The sequence below is a fragment of the Eurosta solidaginis genome, chromosome 1, assembly GCF_040869045.1.
Source record: "Eurosta solidaginis isolate ZX-2024a chromosome 1, ASM4086904v1, whole genome shotgun sequence".
NCBI lineage: Eukaryota > Metazoa > Arthropoda > Insecta > Diptera > Tephritidae > Eurosta > Eurosta solidaginis.
In genome coordinates, this window is record NC_090319.1 from 316,382,580 (window position 1) to 316,406,292 (window position 23,713).

General features: G+C 36.1%; 1 protein-coding gene across 9 annotated transcripts in view; it reads right to left on the reverse strand.

Annotated features, from left to right (window-relative positions):
• Window positions 1-23,713, reverse strand: part of alph (alphabet) — a 192,311-nt gene that overhangs the window by 158,364 nt on the left and 10,234 nt on the right. For 6 of the 9 annotated variants that reach the window (XM_067761672.1, XM_067761671.1, XM_067761675.1 and 3 more), the window contains 2 exons: window positions 4,496-5,536; window positions 104-221 (listed from right to left, as the gene is read on the reverse strand). In XM_067761672.1, the coding sequence (XP_067617773.1) occupies window positions 104-221; window positions 4,496-5,308 (931 nt within the window). In that variant the 5' untranslated portion in view covers window positions 5,309-5,536. Of the gene's footprint in view, window positions 1-103; window positions 222-4,495; window positions 5,537-12,234; window positions 12,329-12,449; window positions 12,569-12,642; window positions 12,779-23,713 lie in introns of those variants that run through there. The other 3 variants (XM_067761673.1, XM_067761676.1, XM_067761674.1) reach the window with 3 other exon arrangements.

The following is a 23,713-nucleotide window of genomic DNA, read 5'->3' on the forward strand; positions in this document are numbered from 1 at the left end:
CTAGATGCGTTATATAAAAAGTAATACTACATCTGATGAGTTGCCAACAGTATAGCTACACACATAAGATTATTTTAAAAACAAAAACTTCGACTTAAACAACCTCTTGTTAATTTCTCGATCTTCTTCTCCAACCGTTTGTCGGCTTCAATGGCGTCTTCAGTTGGTTTCGGTGCGCCAGGAAAAGCGATTATAATTATGCTCATATTATCTCGGCTACCCTGTAATTATTGAAATAAATAAAAAACCGTTTAAACATTTAAATATTCAAATAATGTTTGAATCAGAGAACTGCAAAAATCACAATTTTTTTGATTTAATCAAACACTAAAACTTGCATTCACATTCAATCATGCGAATAAACTCATTATTGAATAAACTCATAATTGAATAAACTCAACATCTGTCTCTACTAGACTCCGTCAGCATGATTGCGATCGAATGACCCAACAGGTTTTGCGTACGATTGTATTGATCAAACCAAGGCAAGCGGAGAATAAAATCAAAGAACGAGAATAAGTATCGTTTAGCACTGATGACCTTATACGAAACATTCATTCTCTCTCAATTAGTTTCCAGGAATGGGTCTTGAAATCAGCTGTCTGTTCATTCAATTGTAAACAAAAGTTCATTCGTTTCCAAGAATGGGTCTTGAAACATCAGATGGCTATAGAGTTGCCTAAAATACGCCAAAAAAAACGCCAAGAAATCCGTTCGGTTTCATTATTTTCAATAAATCAGCAAGTAAGCTGATAAAAACTTATTAAAATTTATAAAAAAGGCAAAGTATTGTAGAAATATTTTGTGTAAGATAAGTGAAAAAATATGAAATAATATATTTCGATTGCGTTGCCTTGCTTTGTTGCTCTGGCACCGCCATAAGATAACAACGGCTAGTCCCTTTTTTCACTTTGATGCGACCAAAACGTTAGTGTACATACATATGTAAATCCACATATAATAAAAAAATGCAAAAAATGTATAAGAAATTACGAAATTAGATCACTTGGTGAAGTATCTGCGTTGTCATCCGCAAAAGCTGTTAATTAAACATGTTGCGTTAACCTACATATACGTATACCTACAATTTATCTCAGCTGTCAAAATGGAATGTCGCAACGCTCCACAAAAACATGGCCTTTATGCATCCATTTACATCAATGCGAAGACTAAAGCTGCCGGGCAACGCACAAATTTGCTTGATGGTTACCATAGCAACGGGTAGTTGTGTGCGTATCGGGTGATTGTCGCTTGCCCGGCCACCACACAAGCATAAAGCATCAAGCGCTATTTGCATTGATAATTCGTGGCGTGCGGACCTAAACATGTCATCGGATGACGATATTTTATTGCTTGTAACTGCAGTTGTTTTGGCGAAAAAAAAGAAAGAAAATAAAAAAAAAAAAATTGTGGATGAAAATTTGTATGCAAAACGTGAACAGTTTACGCATGAGAACCTCTTAAAGGAGTTAAAAGCATCATGCAACGTAAAGTTGCTCATTGCAGGTTCTCACAAACCTAACACAATAATGCTTGTCAAAAACGTTGGCCACGATCAAATAGACCAGCTGTCAAGCGAAAAAATCTAAAAATTTTGATTTTCATCAACGCGAAGCCGACAACAAATACGTGTGAGCACGACATCGCCCGATACGCGCACAACTACCCATTGCTATGGTAACCATCAAGCAAATTTGTGCGTTTCCCGGCAGCTTAAGATGCTGACTTTTTCACCAATCGAAAGTTGCTACCAAAACCCGTTTCGTGTGCAGCCCTTCGATGAAAGGTGTTGTCACTGATAAATTGTCCAAGGGGGAAGAGTTATTTTTTTCTTCGAATTTGTAATCCTGACAAAAAATTCGCGTTTTTTAATATCCCATTTGACAATCTTGAGTAAATTTTCGGTAAACCTTTACCATGTAAAATAACCCAAAGTTATTCTGAAATGCCCAAATTTGATTTTGAGCATGATGGCATCTATGGCCAATATCATAAAAAATGCACATTTTCACGCGGTCTCAGAGAGCGAGAAGTTTCATATCAGGTCATCAGTGTCGTTTAGTTCGGCAAACAAACAGAATCGTAAGCAATGTTTATATTTAGCTTGTCGCCGTGACGTAAGGGCAAAAGAATCATGCAAATATTCAGACGCATGGAGTTTTCATATTTGCCTTTTCATTCCGATGAATGTAATCGCTGGTGAGGCAAACGAGCAAACGCCTGAATTGATTATATTCACGCATGCAATAAGTTGGTTGATTTTAAATCAATGTCGATTATGTTTGTTTAAGCAAGTTGGATCATTGAACACGATGATGTTGCGGAATGTAATCGAACGTTGTTGTGCTCGATTTTTGCTGTTCTCTGGTTTGAATTTAAAATTACACACGCAAGTGGCATAGAAGTGTAACTTCTTCCTTATTACTTTATTATAGTACTTTCATAATATTAATTGTCAATGGAACTCTGTCCATATATAAGTCAGTATTAAAACCTTCATATGATTTATTTAAAGGGAATTTCGAAACAGTCAAGAAGTTAATCAAATACTTTGAAGATTTTCGCAAGAATAGTATCCGAATAATCGGGCAATACTGTCACGAAAATAAGCTCGTTAGGGCCGTATGCAGTTCTCAAGAAAAACAAAAAATCTTAGAAAAAGTTCCCCCGGCAACTCTGGTTTTGCAAAGAAATAATTAAATGTACATTGCGTCTTAAAGGAAAAGGGACATTTGGGACTGCAAACAAATAACCCAAGTTAAATATTGATTTAAATCAAAAAAATCCATGTTTTATGCATATCTTATCTTATAACTTTAAACGAGCAATTCTTGTATATTTGTATGTTTGTATAGCCGAACGATATCGGGAACGGCCCAATCGATTTAAATAAAATTTGGCGGAGAGATAATGTATCACCTTCCAAGACTTTCTACCTAGGTTGCCACTTATTCGAAATTTAAAAAAAAATTGCTTGAAGTATGCCGATAAGGGTATCAAACGAAAGGTATTTCACTCCGCATTACAATAGAGACATTTTTGAGTAGGGTTGCCATTTAGGGTTGCCACCTATTCGAAATTTAAAAAAAATTGCATGAGATATGCCGATAAGGGTATCAAACGAAAGGTATTTCACTCCGCATTACAATAGGGGCATTTTTGAGTAGGGTTGCCACCTATTCGAAATTAAAAAAAGGTGCATCAGATATGCCGATATGGGTATCAAACGAAAGGTATTTTACTCCGCATTACGATAGGGACATTTTTGAGTAGGGTTGCCATTTAAGGTTGCCACCTATTCGAAATTAAAAAAAATTGCATGTGATATGCCGATATGGGTATCAAACGAAAGGTATTTCACTCCGCATTACAATAGGGACATTTTTGAGTAGGGTTGCCATTTAGCGTTGGCCACCTATGCGAAATTAAAAAAAATGTTCAGAAGATATGCCGATATGGGTATCAAACGAAAGGTATTTTACTCCGCATTACAATAGGGACATTTTTGAGTAGGGTTGCCATTTAGGGATGGGGTGGTTAGACGAAATAGTACTCTACTTACTCACATTCTATTAAAGCTTTAAAGGAGAACATTAAAGTTAAAAATTCGGTAAAAAATCCACATGATTCGACTTAATTTTCTTAATTTCACACACGCTAATAAAATTGAAATTCAAAATCAAGGCACCCTGGCAAATTCTAGCAAAATATATTTAATTGCATATTTTTGGCAAATATGAAATGAATAATTGCAATTTCTCACAGATTACTATTAGAGAGATTTCTCACCATAGCAAAAATATATCTCATCATGATAATTTGCTACCGTTGAACACTAGAGGCATATGTTCAACTTGAAAACGACATCTAACCATTTAACTACTTACCAACAGGTTGCGCTTAGGGAAGTAAGTTGACATTTAATTAAACTAACTGATAGTTGTCATTCGTGAAATTTACAAGTTTTTGGAATGTAATAAAATTGTGAGACTTTCATAGTGTATAACTAGAAAAATGTTTGAAATTAATAATTCGACGCATGAAGATCCTCGACCTAAATAATTTAGTTCTCGATTTCATATCTTTTTTAATCTATTTTTAAGGAAATCAAATATTGGTAAGTAAAAATACATAATATATGTACATATAAAAAAAGGAGAGTTTGATTAATGATGACATGTAGAACGAAGTATGTTATGCGGCATACTCGAAGATTGCCGAACAAAGCTCGGTCCCCCAGGTACTTGAGCTAAAACCACCATGCGCCGTCAAATGTCAAAAATGCTTGGCTACTCCAGTTCGCATGCATAAGAAATAATCTAAAATATTTAGAACTGCATATAGCCCCTTAAAAAGGAGATGTTTCGAAAACAATTTTAATAATTACAAATAGTTATTCTAAATAACCTGCCCAGTTATTACTAATACGTGTCAGCAAAAACGAGCTCTTAGAAGTTTCACTTCAATTTCACATTAAGTTGATTATCATATGTACCTTATGCAAGCAGGTATCGACGACTTGATTTGCTATGTTCACTAAATCGGTAGTTACTCTCAGCCTCGAATGAACAAAACTACATACATCTTCATTTGTCATAACATCCCATATACCATCACAGGCTAAAACTAAAAACTCATCTGTATCCTGACGACTTTGGCAAAATATCTCGGGCTCTGGCGATACCAACTGCTCGCACTGACCCTTCTCCTTAACATTTTTAAAATCATAATCACCCAATGCACGCGACACCGCTAATGTACCGTTCACACGTTTGATCATAACACTACCACCTGCATTATGTATACGTTCCTTTTCCTCAGGCAGTATGGGTTTGTGATCTTGTGTTGCAAATACCGGTACGCCTTGTCGACATAGAACCGCACGCGAATCGCCACAATTCGCAATATAAACTTGTGTTGGCGATATGAATGCACATACTGCTGTCGTACCACCACATTTTTCCGCATCTTGCGTTAATTCTGGTAATTCTCGCATTACTTCATCGATGTGTAGGAAACCGGTACGTATGCCCTTCACGTGATCACCATTTTTAAATTCATCCGTACCAATGATGCTATCAAGTAAATGCGAGGCGCAATGTTCGGATACTTTGCAACCAGCGTGTCCATCGAAAACCGCAAAGAAACTCCAATCTTCGAGTCCACTACCAAGTCCGGCGCGCGCATAGTATGCATCTTCCATTTCGCAACGCCATCCTTGCATTGAGCTAACGCCGAATAGAAGTTTATTACCTTCGCCATGATCGTTATGTTTTGTAGTTTTTGGCTTATCCAGAAAACCGCCCATCGCCTTTGTGCATGCTGTGTATATGGTGCGCGGGTAGCAAAGTAGCGGAGACGTTCGGTGGATCGATCGCTCTTTTATGTGGATACACAGTTAATAGTGATTGAATAATGTCACTTGTATGGTTGTTGGTTTATATGGTGTGTATTTTTGAATTAGAATTGTTGACTATCAATGAAATTTGTGCGTGTTTTGTGAGATCGCTTTAGGAATCTGTTGAAGCGTAATTGTCTGAAAGAAAGCAAAAAACATGAAATAAATATATAACAGCTAAACTAATTTATAGGGTGATTTCTTATAGATATACAACTTGCATCATACAAACTAAGTTTTACAAAAGCTCTTGCAAATTTTTACCCATATGATAACCCAAAAAACATTTAGGTTTGAGTCACATTACACCTCAAATTAATAACCAGCATAGTTCTCAAATCTCAAGCGTTGTTCATCAACAGTGACTCAACTTGAAAATCAGCGTTCTCACAACATGATAATTTTTTTTTATATAACAAAAACAAAAATGCTGTTTCTCAACTTGTACTCAAGCATGATTCTCTTTTTGTACCCAAATCAGCAGTTCTTTACATTTTTATATGTCTGTCCATATGTGCAAAGAATTGAGTGCAACTTTCACTGTTACAACATCCGAGGTCTAACTTTAGCTTAACGATACATTTCGAACCCCTAAATCTTTAGGGTCTTAAAACCCAATACGTTGAGCCCGGTGTTTGTACAATATGGATATCAAATGGAAGCTGCTGATGGACACTTCGACAAGTTGTAAGATATCTTAACGGGTTTTCGAGATATGAGCCAATATGTGGTTCAGGGGTATTATCATAAATAAAACTATAAACGAGGTCACTATAGAAGTACCTCGGAAGCGGTTTCGATATTACTTGGCTTTTGTATCCACCAACCAGATCATTCCGTAAGACCATGGGGTATATTTGAAGAACTACCAAGATAGTATTTTGAACACAAAAACATAAGAGAATATATTAATATTTAAACCTAGCCGCGCCACATTTTTTTATTATTTAAATCTAGGTAAAGAAGATAGCTCGAACTTTTCTATACAACGACGTGCCGACATATTTATACCATAAGCAGGGCACAGTTTCTAAATGTGCATTATGTGTGAGAAGTTTAGTAAGTTCTGCTTAAAATTGGCCAGGGCTTAGATCCCAAGTAGAACTGTTAGGTAGTAGTGTTGGGAAAACATCGATAGTATATCGATAGTATCGATGGTTTCTGAACTTTCGATCCATAGATAGTTCGTTAAAACAATAGATAAAATTATCGATTATGTCGCACTTTACGTGAATAGAAAACCTGCGAAATTTCTACACATTGGCATCTCTTGAGCGAATTCGCAGTCTCATTATATTCTGTGTTATTTGAATTAACGTCAACGCTTTTCAGCTCAGAAAATTATTAATGTGAAAAATTAATAGGCAGAAGTCCAGTGTGTGCCAATTTTTTAAAAAAGTTTAAAACTCTAAGTTCGTACAATGCGAGCTTTGTTGCAGTAAATTAAATATTGTGGAAATACCACAAACATGTTTAACCATATTAAAAGAAAGCATAACCACAAACTAAAGCGTTTACTTCATGAGCCATTAACTGAAGAAAACAATTCTCTCGATATCCCGTCTGATGCTGAACCAGATGTACCAAAAAAGAAGAGTGCAATCAAAGATTTCTTAAATCGGGATATATACTATGGCGATATTATATAACAAAAAAAAAAAAAAAATAATAGATAAAGCATTCATAAAGATGATTGCAGTCGATAAGCAGCCATTTAGATTGTGTGAAGAGGACGGACTGAGAGAGTTGTAAGTGTATCAAATGCCTAGTAGGAGCACGGTAAAAGGATCTTTGATTCCCAGTTATTATGAAGAGATTAAACAAAAATTGAGCGAGCTTTTGAATGTTTGTGAATATGCAGCTATATCAACTGATATGTGGACTTCGACATGGTGTTGTTGTAGCGATAAAGTTGCTCCCCGAAGGCTTTGGGGAGTGTTATCGATGTGATGGTCCTTTGCCGGATACAGATCTGGTACGCTCCGGTACCACAACACCATTAAGGTGCTAACCCGACCATCTCGGGAACGATTTATGCGGCCGCATTAAACCTTCAGGCCATCCCCTCCCGCCCCAAGCTCAAGTTCCATGAGGAGCTTAGGGTCGCTAGAGCCTCGTCTGTTAGTGAAACAGGATTCGCCGCGGATAGGTGAGGTTGACAATTGGGTTTGGAGAAGCTATATATTGCGCTGGCAACCTGAAGGGTTGCGCTACACAGCCCTTTGAATCTGGTATTTTAGTCGCCTCTTACGACAGGCATACCTACCGCGGGTATATTCTGTCCCCCTAACCCGCTGGACTTCGACATCAAATGAGGGCATATTGGCTGTCACATGCCATGTCATCAAAAGTGAAAATATTTTATCACCGCTATTAAAAGTTACGGGGGGAGGGAAGCCACAGCGCAAATAGTATTGCTACGGTAAGTTGTCAATTGCACTCTATAATTAAAGGATTAGATGTAAAAAACCTTATTTACAGGTAATAGGCTTGGTAATGGAGGAGTTTAAAATTAAAAAACAAAGTGGTAGCGATTGTAAAGGATAACGGCACTACAATGGTTAATTAACTTAGTTCAGGACAGTTTTAAAAGCAAACATTTTGAAAATATTTTAAAAAAGTGTAAAAGTTTGGAACATAATTTCGTTCCGACAAATTACGTCAAATACAGAGACTCAACCATAAGGAAGAGCTGAAACTAATTCAACAAGTATGTACTGGATGGAACAGTTCATATTATATGATGGAACGCATTTCTAAAGTGAAAACCGAACTATCAACAGCTCTTGCGGATTGTGAAAAGACCCACCTGCTCTCAATGCCGAAGAGTATGGTGAAATCGATGAAATTTTAAAAATGCTCGCACCTTTTGAAGTAGTAACAAAAAAGATATCAGGAGAAAGCTACCCAACTTCATCCTTAGTAATACCCCTTGTTCGTGGAATCACGCTGCAGTTGAAAGAATTGGAAAAAGAAATTGATACTGACTGTGCAAAAGACGTATTGAAGCTTATCATGGAATCTGTTCAAAAACGTCTCCACCCTTATTATTCAAGAACTGCTTTGATACTAGGAACGATCCTCGATGCAAGGTTTAAGAAAAAGGAATTCAAAACGCAAACCGACGTAGATAAAGCTGTAAATATATTACAAATAGAATACAGTTCCATGATGGCAAACGAATTACCTAATAGAAAACATTGCAATACACCAGTAAAAAATATAACAGGCGTATGTTCTAAAAGTTTGACAGTTGAATCGTTACTTTTTTTTCCATCAGCAGACACACCCGTGGTATCTTCTCCTCTGAGCGATGCAATAATAGAAATAAGGCAACATATAGAGAAACCAGTTATTGATAAAGACCAATGTCCTCTCTTATATTGGGCGTCTTCTTCTAATAGCTTGAAGAAACTTGCTGACAAGCATTTATGCACTCCCGCAACATCACTGCCATCTGAGCGCATATTTTCGAAAGCCGGCCACACACATAGCGAAAAAAGAAACAGATTGAAAGATACCAATTTGAATAAAATTTTATTTTTATAGCAAAATATCAAATACTTTGATTGAAACCATATCCGCCATATTCACAATCAATAATGCAAGACTGCTATAAAATATGTGATTATCCCTGAAATATTTTGGCAGTAGGCAGATTAAATCATTTTACTATGAAACATAACTTTTCATCTGTGTATATTTAATATAGTTGTTGTCATTAACTTGTTTGTTACATTCAAAAAGGATTCGATTTAAATAAACTTTCGTTTAATAATAATTCTTCTATATTTCATTATCAAGTTTTCTGAATGTTTTATTTCTACTAATAACTATCGATACTATCGAAACTATCGATTGTTTTCTCACCAAAAATCGATTTAATCCACAGAACTAACTATCGATGTTTTGCCAACACTAGTAAGTAGCTGTACCAGATATTTAACGTAAGATTACTCCTTTAGTGCAGCAACTTATTTAGTCCTTTTTTGGTAAGCGTAACAACATTTTTTGGTTGTTTCAGCTAGCTATATGCTCAAAGATTAACAAGCTAGCATAATTTTTAGTACTTCGGAAAAAAAGAGATAGTTTACGCCATAATACAAGTCTTAAATGGGCACAGCTTTAACAAATGTCATAGAAGCAAAAGCTCTTATATCTGTGGAGTCTTTCTATCAGGTATAGCCATACTACCAAGCAGAGATTCTATTTAAATTGGTGAATCCAAGTCTTCATTGACTTCAGCACGAATTTCTGATGCAGATTTGATGTCGATTGGTCGCACTTATTGCATATATTTTGTTGTCGATTCTTTGATTTGTCTTTCTTGGTCGATCAGATCGTTTTCTGTTAGTATTTTTTCAGTTTCCCCATATTTTCTAATGGCCGTGTGAACTGAGCACAGAGATATTTTCAAAAGTCTGGCTATTTCTCGATAGTTTTTTCCTGTTTTCTGCAAAATTTATGATTTGGCCTCTTATTTCGACGGATATTTCCTCTCGATTGACCATTTTCAATCTGGTCAAATACAATTCTGATGCTAAACAGACAACAACATCTTTTTTTATCCTGTTAAACGGTTTTATTTTGCTTGGGTTGACAGAGGCTGGCTGGTTGGCAAGAATTTTGTAATTGAAATTTAAGTAACTTCCCGATAAGCTACAAGCTTGAAACTTGGAATATAGTTCAGAACCCGCTGATGAATGCAATAATGAGAAAAAAATCGCCGCTAGGTGGCGCAAGGATCAAGATAACACATACAAGAATAGAAAGGACCTATGAAAAAATCGCCGCTAGGGGGCGCAAGAATCGAGATATTCACAAAAATCGTATTGTGTAATACATACAAGAATAGAAAGCGACCTATGGACAAAAATCGCAGCTAGGTGACGCAAGGATCGAGATATTCACAAAAATCGTATTTGTGGTCCGATTTGGCTCATATTTGGAACATATAATACATACAATAATAGAAAGCGACCTATGAAAATAATCGCCGCTAGGTGGCGCAAGGATCGAGATATTCAAAAAAATCGTATTTGTGGTCCAATTTGGTTCATATTTGGAACACATAATACATACATGAATAGAAAGCGACCTATGATGTCCGAGTTGGCGCATATTTGGAACAAATACATATTACATACAGTCCGGTAGAAGTGACATCAAAATATTTTGGAGTTGGAGGAGGGACAAGCATACGTGGCGCAGAGTCGAGTCTGATCAACGCCCTAGATTGATGAGGAGTGTGATGACTAGTAGCTAGGACCTACCTAATTATATTCTAGCTTTTAGTATTATTACTTCATGTAAGTATTGTTTTCAATAAAACCGTTTAACTAAAGTTTTTTTAAAATTATTTTATTCTAATACTTTCCGACTGTACTGTATATGTGAGCAGTTTTCCGTGATCGTAGCTAATCGAAAATAAAAAGGAGAAACTCATAACATATGTACATAAGTATTCAAACCAGGAGATACAATTCTTAGCATTTATTTTTTGCATGCATCATGGTACGCTCTAATGTATATCCACACAAACACACAAACATAGTATGATATAGATAGATAAACAAAAACGTTACCCTTTCTATACTAAAAATATCATTGTAGTTGTTCAACTGTATAACGAACTTTTGAATATACTGACATAAGTAGGTACCTACATAAGTTAAGTAAGCATTTAAGAATAATAACTAACAACATAATCACAATTAGGTAAAGGCATATTTTATAAGGAGCCGTAATCAAATGAACACGGGCAATTTGCGTCAAAATATTTGAGTTAAGGGCCCATTACTCATACTTAGCATAGACTTGACTTGACTTGAGAACGTCACTTAAAAAAAAAAATAAATGTAAGGTGCGATAACATCCGAAGAGATCTAAGGCCGAACTTCTCTTCCAATTTGCATCGTGCTCCTCTTGATTTTCCCTACAAATTGGCCGGACGGGACCTACATGTTTTATGTCGACTCCGAACGGCATCTGAAAGGCAGATGAGTTTTCACTGAGAGCTTTTCATGGCAGAAATACACTCGGAGCGCTTGCCAAACACTGCCGAGGGGCGACCCCGCTTAGAAAAATTGTCTTCTAATTGAAAAACCTCATTTCTAAAATTTTGATGTTGCTTTGGCGGGGTGCGAACCCAGGGCATACGGTGTGGCAGGCGGAACACGCTACCATTACACCACGATGGCCGCCAAGAAGAGAACGTCACTTACAGTTCTGTTAAATGAACATTGGATGTTACTGATTACTCAAAACTTAGCAGCACTTAACTTGACTTAGAAGTCTGTTGAATTTTGATTTTCTATGTAAGTTCTAAGTGACGTTTACATTTTGAGATGCCATTTGTTTGTTTCCATTTCATTTTGACATTTTGTCATACAACTTGACATTTATTTTTATTTTATTTATTAATTTTTACACTCATAAATTAATTGTAGTACTCAAAATTAACTTTGTTTAAAAACCACCACTTTTTGTAGCAAATATTTCACAATAAAATGAAAGCTGGAAAACAGCTGATTATGATGTCAGATTGTATGCGCTAAGTGGAGTATAATCGTGGCTAAGTTGCCAAGTTTACGCGAAGTCAAGGCAAGTCTATGCTAAGTATCAGTAATTTGCCCTTTATTTTTGCTTCGAAATGCTTTCACATAAACGTGTGCGATGCGCTCTTGAGGTTTGACGACGTCACTTTGAAAAATCAATGATTACACAATTCACAAAAGGCGAGCGCAGTTCATTTGTGCGTATGTTTTTTTTTTATTATTATTTATTGCAACAATCAGCTTCCGCAATAACCCAGTAATAATAGCGGGCCCTATTACTTATTATGAATGGCGAATTCGTTTGTTCCAATCATTCATTCCAAGCCAACCTAACAATTTTCGTAAAAAAAAAACTCAATATACTTGACGACGGCGGCGACAAACTGGCTGACAAATTGTAACGCACACACATTTTATATATATTGACATATGGTTTGGTTTTTGGTAGATATGTATACACGTATGTACAAATGTTAATACGAATATATGTATACCTTTTAATACAAACATTTGTTTCTACCACTTTTTATTTATGTACGCTATGTATTTTTTTTTTTTTTTTTTGAATCAATTTTTTTAGCACATAATCATGAATGAAATGAAATAATCATTTAGTTTCTTTTTCTTTGCATGCATATATTTTTAATACTATTTAATTCACATTAGATACATTTTAACGCGCTTTACCTTTTAATTATGCGAATGTTGGAACAAAAAATTAGGTTATTTCACAGTTTAGCAAAATAAATGAAAAACTTTGTATACAAAAAAGAAAAACACAGCGCACTCGCTTCGGTGTTCGAAGATGAATAACAAATCCGAATGTACCATTGCTGTTTTTCTCTTTGCACGTTTTTGATATTTGAGTCATAGGCGCGGTACTAGGGGGTAATTTGAAGTAACAAAAAAACAGCCAAATATAATTCCCGGGCGTCATTTCAGATATTCCAATTACATTTCAGAACACCTCCATTTTATTGCAGAAAAGATAGTATGTATTTTAGAAATAGTCAAAAGTGTTAAGATTTTCCACAAGTCCAGCAGAGACAATTTTTATCAAATCTATATATCGTTAGCTTAATGTGAAAATGTGCTAAGTCACTTTTTTTGAAAAATTGTCTTTTAATGCTTTTTTAAAACAAAATTCAAAATACATCGATCAGAAAAAAAATTTTTTTATTTTTCATTTTTACGTGCTGTTGACAATGATGTGTAAATGTGCTAAGGCGTTAGCTGTTAAAAAGAATGTGCCAAGTCAACCTGTCAATAATATCAATCTGAATTACTAGTAATTTCTTTGTGCGCGCGTTTTATTTACTTATTTAATTCATTCTAGAGATATACACCGCCGAATAAACGCCGCCGCCGCCGCCGATTTTGGTCGTTTTTCGCACGCCGCCGCCGTATGTCAAAAATATCGGCGTCCGGCGCGTTACTATATTTTCTACTCGTTTAAGACTGTTTAGGCCATTTATTGTTCATGTCGAAAATTGGTCGGATGTGGTCGAAAGTGGCATCAACGGATGCGCATCACTGCCAGTTATAAGAAACTAATTGCGTAATTTAACTCTTTATAACTATTCAAAAGTTATTTAAAATAACAGGCGCTTTCGATGTCAGCTTAACACGGACTTTCCATTACCCAATTCCGCAAGTTATTAAAACAAAATACTAAAAGAAAAGTTATATAATAAATTTATATGCTCACTTTGCATTTTTGAAAAAAATAATAATGAACAATTAATTCAAATAAAATGACCCAAGGCGAACATGTTTTTAAATTGTCCTCAAGAATAAGCGAAATTAGTGACCAAAAATCCTTTAGTAGGTTCTAGGGGCATAAACACTCCTTTGAAATTATTCTTACCTCATACTTAAGTTGAGGATATATGTACTTATGAGAAGGGTTTGAAAAATCACTAAGTCTTGCATTCAAACATCTGTTGTTTATTTGCGAAACTATACAATAGCGTATGAAATGTTAATTTTGATTTTCACACTTCATCCTTCAACACCCAAGCCTCACGGTTTGACATTTCTTAAAGTTGGCGGCCCTATCCAAAACTAGTCCCTTGGAGTGAATCACATTGATTATAGCCTATCAACCAAGTTTAAATACACGTTACGGCTCCTTTTACAATTGTGAATACGTAGGCACATATATCTACCAGGTGAGGCTTTGTCCTTCGCAAGAACACTCAAAGTGGTGAAGCAAAAGCTTTCCCAAGACAGTGGATCTAATGACCGTGTGTGATACTACTCTAACGTAGTACTAGCCCGACTCTTTGGCGAACGATTTATATGACCACATTAAACCTTCTAGGCCATACCGCTCTCCCCACCCCCTAGTTCCAAGAGGAACTTGGGGTCGCCAAAGTCTCGTCTGTCAATGAAACAGGATTCTCCACGGGTAGGTGAGGTTGGCAATTGGGTTGGAGAACCTATATATTGCGCCGGCAACCCCTTGAAATTGGATTCACCCAATTGAGACAAGCCTTTGGTATTTGATAAATGCTTTGCGCTGACCATAATCTACTTCAATTCTTACATGTCGATAACTATGTACATGCTTTGTTACAGACTAGTTAATAATAGAAAGCAATTCAAGCTTAAACTTATATAAGCTGTTATTAAAATTGAGAACACTTCTGAATCGATTTGCTAGATGTATAGTCCTAGTTATAGGTTCATTCATAGCATAATTCGTTTTATGAGTTATTTCGATAAATAATCTATTATGCTGAAGATCATGCAGTGGAATATATGGAATGAACAAATTAGATAAATCAGAGCAATTCGTGCTAGAGTTTATTACATTACTAGCTTTACCAGGCGCACGTTGTAACGCCCGAGATCGAATGGATGTTGCGTTATTTTTTCTGTTTTGTTTGTTGATATTTTAATTTATTGTTCTGTAAATTGAATTGAATTTTGTACGCATATTTGGTGAAATGTTCTGTTAAAAAATTTTATTCTTGTATCTTATTGTATCTTATTTTATATTATTGTATTGCTTTTACCGCTTATGATTGTTGTTTTGATTACATTCCGAAGAAGCATGACTGGTGAGCCAATTTTCAAAGTTGATATATGTGCAGGCAACCCTTTTGGTTCTAAGGAGTATAGAAATTCACAATTTTATCTGCATCTGTAACTGTGTCGATCGATTTATATTTCGTCACTTCACCAGGAAATTGATTTTGAAAGCGATCATTGATTTTATTAACATGATCATTTTTGGGAGCTAATACTACGTTTCCACCAAACCCAAACTCCGTGTTTGCCTAATTCATACGGCGGCTAAAACATGCCAAAAAATATAGAGAGCGGTATTGAAATACACGTTTTAACCTCGGTACCAATAATTCTAAAGCGAAAATGGAAAATTCAATTTCTGTCAAAAGATATTTAGCATAAAAAGTTTGGCAAACACGGAGTTTAAGTTCGGTGGAAACGTAGTATAAGATAGTTCTTTCGCATAGCCAAAAAACAAAAACATTTAAATTTAAAATTCTTAATTCTGAAATATTCGTCTTGATCGAAGGAACCTCGAGCCACAATTTGGTGATGATCGAAGTATAGCAAACACGTTTTCATAGGGAACACACACACAGAATTTGATTTTTATAGAAGATGTAGATAGACTGAAGCTAAACAATTTTTTTAACAGCGGCAGATTACTAAACGTCCAAAAGGCATAACAGCTAAACTCAACAATGCAGTCAAACTTTAGGTGTTAAAATAACTTAAGTTTGTACGGCAGCCATAGTTTTTCCCCATTCCACATTTTACTGGAGGTTTTAGGACTTAACGTCACATAGCTCCTTACCAATTTTAATTATCCTACCATTACGACATCCAGATATATGCAGTATAATATATTCCATTTGTATGGGAGGTGCCACGCCCCCTTTTTCCCAATTCCATATTTTCTTGGTGGTGTTAAGGATTGACCTCAAATAACTCTTTACTGAATTTCAATGTTCTAGCATGTATACCTACAAAGTTATGCATTACTAAAGATTCCATTTGTATGGGTGGTGCCACGCCCCCTTTCTCCAAATTCCACATTTTCTTGGTGGTGTTAGGGATTGACCTCATATAACTCCTCATTGAATTTCAATGTTCTGGCATGTATACCTTCAAAGGTATGCAGTACCAAAGATTCCATTTGTATGGGAGGTGCCACGCCCCTTTTATATATCGAAATTATTTTTAGCCTAAAACCTTCCCGTTGATCGAAGGAACCCATAACCAAAATTTGGTGATGATTGATGTGTGGGAAATACGTTTCCATAACGAACACACACACACAGAATTTGATTTATATATATATGGCTAAACCGATTTGGGATTTCAAAATCAACTAACCATCATCTCTCCTTCCTGTGTCTTTCCTAAAAATTTCATGGCAATCTGTCCAGCCGTTCTCGAGTTATGGAGTGACAATCAAAATGTACACTTCTTTTTATATATATAGAAGAATAGGCAAGCATGAGTGAGATAAAAGTTCTTCTGTCATGCAAAGCCTGAAGATCAAGCAATTTGCGTCTGGCCTGTGAAGTATACGTAAAACAATTTTCGTAAAAATTTTTTGAACTCTCTCAATTTTATAGGAGTTAGATTCACAAAAGGATTCCATATTATCGAGCAATATTCAATACGACTTCTGACCAAGGATACTTAACCCAACCATTGCAACAAATTTTGAAACAACGAAGTCAATGGTACTAGAAAAAGAGAGTTTGGAGTCAAAAATTACACCCAAGTCTTTGCTCTCTTGACAACGATTAAGAGATTTAGTATTTAGTTTGTAGATAAAGTATGTGGCAGTTGTTTTTTGGATTTTGCATTTCTTTGAATTTAAATATAAATTACACAGGCCTGCAAGGTTTTTTTTTTCGGATCAGGAAGTCATTTCTGACTTACTTCTGCGTGCTGAATCCGAATCCGTCCTCATATTTGGCCCAGCACATCAGGATTTTGAGATATCCTAACCTTAGCATTATTAGAAATTATTTTGTAATAACAGGAAATTTTTCTGTGCAAATCTGCTTACAGTATCTTTGAGAACAACTCTTTCCCCACAAAATCCATTTTCGAACGCCTCGATTCGATTTTTTTTTTCCGAGATATGGTCAAATCAAGTTGGGGTCTGTTGTCGAAGTCATATATCATGAGGTGGCTGCTAGCACTTTGGGTCACATATTTTTCTGGCAATCGGTTTTTCACGACAACTTGTAACCAGGAAAAAGTTCCTGTTATTACAAAATAAACTCTAATAATGCTAAAAACAGCGTTTTTCGCACTTTTAGGTTAGGATATCTCAAAATCCTGACGTGCTAGGCCAAATATGAGGACGGATTCGGATTCAGCGCGCAAAAATACGTCGGAAATGACTTCCTGATCCAAAACAAAAAAAAAAAAACCTATTTTTGCAGACCTGTGTTATTGTCTTCGCACCATCCGGCAAAAGAGTCCAGATCAAAATCGTTTGTAATAGTTTGACAAATAAATAGTATTTTTTGTGAAATATATAGTTTTAGTGTTTTATTTCAGTCATTAAAGGTGAGGTTAAGGGGTCAGAATATATCCGCGGTATGTATGCCTGTCGTAAGAGGCGACTAAAATACCAGATTCAAGGGGCTGTGTAGCGCAACCCTTTCAGGTTGCCAGCGCAATATATAGCTTCTCCAAACCCAATTGCCTACCTCACCTATCCCGTGGCGAATCTTGTTTCACTAACAGACGAGGCTCTGGTGACCGTGGGGAGGGAGGGAATGGCCTGAAGGTTTAATGTGGCCATATAAATCGTTCCCGAGATGGTCGGGCTAGCACCTTAATTGTGCTGTGTTACCGGAGCGTACCGGATCTGTATCCGGCAAAGGACCATCACATCGATAACACTCCTTCGGGGAGTAACCTTATCGCTACAACAACAACAACAACAAAAACAGTGATGGGGGGGAAAGCATATTTAGTAAAAAGTGCTAAGTCAGGAGACAAATTTTGTTTTGAGTGCGGAAATTGTGCTAAGTCATAAAATAGCTTCTGGGTTAGTATACATGATTTTTATTTATCTTTTTCAAAGCTTCTCCACTCAAAAGTATTGCAGTTAAGGTATCCTCATCCACAGTTTTGAAAAAAAAGGTTATTTCAAAAATTATTCATTTTTTTCGTCTCCTGTAAAATTCGTAAAAGTTGACTTAGCACATTTTCACATTAAGCTAGCGATATATGAAAATGAATCGTGGTGAGTGTATGTTGAGATGCTTAAAACTTGAAAACTACTGGACCGACTTTTATAAAATTTTGTAGGTATATTATCTAGGTACCCGAATAGGCTATATGCTATATTTCATACCGCTGGGTGGCTAGGGTCTTGAGACCAAAACGTGGACCCGGGTACCACTAGATAGTGTTTATACAATATGGATATCAAATGAAAGCATTCGTAAAGAGTATTTTTTATACCGCTCGGTGACTAGAAGTAACAAGAAGGTTCAAAACATGCTATCAAGCAATATTTCATACCATTACTTCGCGGGTATGAGATCGACCATGCTATTTTATATGAGAAAAATGTCTTTCCACGTGGTGAATCCCATGCTCGCGTATTACGCACAGTGTTGAATAGCAGCAACCCTCGATTGCAGATGTCGCCCGCTCATGCTATAATATTCGTTGGTGGTATTATATGACTAGCAGAAACTTTCTACTACCGAATGAAAGATGAAGCCCGCTCATAACGGTATTTATTACTCGTCGTAGGTGGCGTCACAGCAGTGTTATTGGCGGAATTGTGGTGAAGTTTTGATTAACAGCAACTTCCGATTACCGAATTACAGATGTCGCCCGATCATAATACCCAGTACTAAGTAGATTAGCACAGGAGAGTTATTGGCGTTACTGGCGGCATTGAGTTGAAGTGTTGAGAATTGATGTTATGTCGAAGATGAGTCTGTAGTGGTACTGCTGTTAGTGGCGTCATTGCCCCACGGTATAACGAAACAGTGTGTTAACTTCAGTGACACTAGCCCCAAATTCCAACTTTCGCTAAGCTAAAATTCCATCGCCAAAAATTTTTAAAAGAAAATCAAGTGCGCAGAAAAGTACGCAGCATTTAGTACCATTTAGTCATAATCGATAGCAGCCTAACTGCTATTACTTAGGTGGTATTTGCTATTGACCACATGGTAATAAATATTGCATGCTTTTCTGCGCACTTGATTTTGTTTTAGAGATTTTTGGAGATGGAATTTTAGCTAAGCGAAAATTGGAATTTGGGGGCAGGTTCGGTATCAACTCAATAACTCAACACCGCACAGAGTTACGCAGCCTTATTTTATTCTTTTATATAAATCTACTAGAAGACCCGGCAGACGCTGTTCTGCCCGAAATTTGGCCTATCTGCATACATTTTAATAAGCTTTTTCCGTCTGACTCTGCCCTCCCCCTCTCTTCACTTTTTCCTAATCCTTTTTTTCACTCCTCCCTCCGTCTTTTTCGCTTCACCTATCTCCATCTTCGTCTCATTCTATCTCATTCTCAATCTCCTTCTCTCCTTTCCCTTCTCTCAATTTCTTCTCATTCTTCGTTGCTTTTGAAATTCGGCTTAAAAATTGCACATCGAACAACTAAAGACTCTCCTGAATTAAAAAAAATTTCACAGTACCTCTAAATCGCGGGCCTCCTCAGAAACCCTGGGCTCGGGGCTAATCCCCCCCTCCCCCCACCTTCTCGGCGGGCCTGGTGATGTGCTATACTTGATATCATTCTATGTTTTTGGTTCTCAGAAAGCACTGCTATTAATATGAACATAACTGTACTTCCGTGTAATTGGTTGGTGTTTAATTAAACAACGTGCTTATCAATAAAAAACATAGGATGTGGAAATCCTTCAAGATGTTATGCTACCGTATGTACAAGAGGAAATCCTAAAATAGGTTTTCCAACAGGATAATGACACAAAACATACGAGCAAGCGAGCAAAGGATTTCTTTCGGGAGAACAAAATTGCAGTAATGGAGTGGCCAGCTGAATCCCGGGACTTGAACCCCATTGAAAACTTATGGGAGGATATAAAGCTCGCCGTTGATTAAAAAAAACCGTCCAATGCGAAGTTATTGTGCGAAGTAGTGCAATCAGCTTGGGCAAATATACCAGTGGACCGATGTAAGCGCTTAGTGGACTCCATGCCTCGTAGATGTGCCGCCGTCATCCGAAATGGGGGTTATACAACGAAATATTAGTCAACTATTTGTGTTTTTTGAGTTAATTCACTATATATCTTTAGTTATAATGACTTTTTAATAAAAATCTTTTGAAACTGTTTTATGAACATGCTTTTCTGACACTTGTGTAATCTTTTTCAAATTTACAACAACTTGGCGTGGTGTAGAAGAAATATTTTTTGCTCTTAACATAATTAGCCTTAATGCGTTATTACATAACACAAACGTTTTTAAATTTGGTTTGATTTACTTAAGATAAATTATTAGGATTCTAAGAAACCACTGCTATTAATATGAACATAACTGTATATCCGCACCACCTGAAGATGTGTGTGCCGGTGCGTATACGTGACATTTTATTATTACGTATAAACAAATAAACAAATTTGCAATAAAATGATATTGCGACTATAAACTGAGGTATAACCTATCCTATATTTCAAGTTACATCGAACTACACACGGGGTGCAAAACAAATTCAAAATCAGTTCAGTAGTTTAGGAGTCCATCAGGGACAAACATAGTGACAAATTTCTAACCAAAATTTTGGGCAAAACGAGGTCAGCTAGTTTCGTCAATAAAATTCTCCTTTTATTATTTTCTATAATTTAAGAAACAACTTCCATGAATTTCGTAAATGTAACTACGCAAACCAACAAGAATTTTTGGTCAATAAAGTACAGAGGTTCCATGGGAAAGTTAACCTTGGTGCGGAGATAATTTTTCTTATAAAACTGGATACTTATGTTGTAAAAATCTTCAATCAACTCAAAAATATTAAATTTAATCTTAAAATTAATTTTCGATACCTTTTTTTACTTTTAAAGTTTTGAAAAAGCTGTCAAACGATTTGTGACTTAGCACTCGAGGATTTGTAAGAAAAATAACTACCGTAGCTCATTTTTAATTAGTGAAGCTGATTTAAATACCAAATTACATAAACCCTGCATTCTTTTTATTCGATTCATAGCGCAGTATTAGCTTTTTCCCACCTTTCACCCAAAAAGTTGGAAGTTGTTATTTTTAATTTTGCAAGTCATTCCTTCATTTCATACTTATCATACATTGTTAGAAACTCGTACTTCTAGGTTGTTAAGGAACTATTCAAAAATGAAGTGTGTCCCACTAGGGTGGTTACAAGGTATATGGTGAATTTTAATTTTTGTTCCCTCTTTCGGGCACCCTCCTAAAATATGCCAATAGATCACAAAATGATTACTGCTAAGTTCCAAGCCAATCCGATAATGTTAACACGTGCCTCATTGAGGTCAAAGTTAGGAAAAAAGCGATTTTTCAGAAAAAATGTTCGTGTTTCGTCAGTAAAAGCGAAACGATTTATGCCAGGAACTTCATTAGTATATCATTCGATAGGTAATTTTATTTGTATTAATTTTGATCTCAATAATATTTTTTTAAAAGGGTTATTTTTAGCAGTATTTGGCATTTATCCGATCATCTTAATCTTAATGCGGCCACCCTGACCCACCCGTGACAACTAGGCAGAAACAGTTGTTAGAAATGGGTAGGTATTGCTAATATGCCTCATAATCCTAATAGAGTTATCAACTAGTTACATCTAGTAGAAAATTTAATCAGAATACGACATCTATGAAGTAGGTATTTTCATGGCGCTTGAATCAAAGATTTAGAGAGTGAAAATGCTTAAAATTTTCCGAGACTCAAATTTATATAGCACATGAAATGAATCCATGACGTGCACCATATTTTGAACCTTTAGAATACCCTCTTTACTATAAAAAGGTTTATTAACTGCCTTTCCCGAGATGGTCGGGCTAGTACCTTTATGGTGCTTTGTTACCGGAACGTACCGGATCTGTATTCGGCAAAGGATCATCAACATCGATAACACTACCCAAAACCTTCGGGGAGTGTCTTTATCGGTAATACATGAACAACAACAACATTAACTGCTTTTAATTCGAACATGTCCCAGCCGTGACAACTGCTGTCCCGACCAGTGACAATAATATTTTTGATTATAGCAATTAAACTCATTTAAGATTTTTTTTGTTATATTCACGGCATTTGATTACCCAAATGTTCGTATATTTTGAAGTATTTAAACAAAAAACCTGCTTTCATATATTCGCGGAGCTTTTATAATATTGTAACGAATTTTGAGAAATTCCGCTTATTTGAAACATTCTGCTAACATTCGCATCGCTAAACTGTTGAATAAATCACTCCAATATTCAGTATTGCAAACTGCTCTTTATTCAGATTACTTTGGGAGTAGTACTTCACAATAATACTTCACAACCAATAGCGTGCTTAAATCAAAACTGATTCGTTATTACTCAGCCTGCGCTGCTTTTATACTCTCGGTTTCCTCGTTCACCCATTTCTCCTAAAGTCTAGTAATTTCGCGAACAGTTGTAGCTCATGCTTCGTTAGTTACCAGCTATATACATGTATATCTGTAGTCCACGCCTCTCCCATAGCCATATGCGTGTGTATGTGTGAGTAACTACTTCGGCTGATGACTATATATTTGTGTGTGTGAGATATCTCTTCGTCGCCTTCTATATAAGAGTGGCTGCTTTATTGTTGTTGTGCATTTATTTACTAGCAGCTTAGTGATGCTAATATTCGTGACAATATATAAGATCGTTAACAGCGTTCCCCCCCCCCCACCCATGACCGTAATAAAACTTATTATAATTTGCATATATAATAAGATAATATGTTTTATTTACATAACAGTACTAACTGAATGTTAATTGTCTCAACCTATCAATTAGAACCTAAAATCTCCAGCCGGTTTTATCAGAATGCTTCAACAAAGATGAAATATTGCGTACGATGGGAAATCCCTACAAGTTATAGGACTCTCAATCTCGCAATCTCCGAAAGGTGTTTGTTTTGTAAAGACTTTGATCGGTTCAGATATATATAGAGTTTCGTAAATTTTGATGATTTAAGGAGCGTGCTATCATCTTAAAACTTAAGCACAAAATGTAGTTGTAATCGTTTGAGCGTCACTGGTGTATAAGCACCGACTTGATTTGCTTGTAAAGTCTCAGAACTGAATCGTTGTGAGACATAAAGAGAAACTAGAGAGCATAAAAGTACTTCAAAAAATATTAAAAAAAGAGTACATATTTTGATGGCATTTTTTATAGGAAATATGTACGGATGTATACAGACGTAAACATGTATGTATGTAAGTACAGCTACGAGCATTGAAATAGTAGTGAATAGTTGTCAATTTTCTTATATGAATTATTAGATATGCATCCAAGGCAATGACGAGATACCGTTTTCCTTTCACAAAAAGTGATATAAAATAAATAAACGCTATCGCGCCTCCGAAGTGATCGTAGGCCGAGGTTTTAGGTTGAACTGGCCAGTCCATGAGGACCTCACATCGACTGAATGAGTCGGTAGTGTTACCAGAAGTTTATTTTAACGACAAACCTGAAAACCCCTATCAGGACCTATGTTATAATATAACTCCGTCCTCTAGGCAAATACTAGAAGCTCTCTATAACTTAAGCCACTTT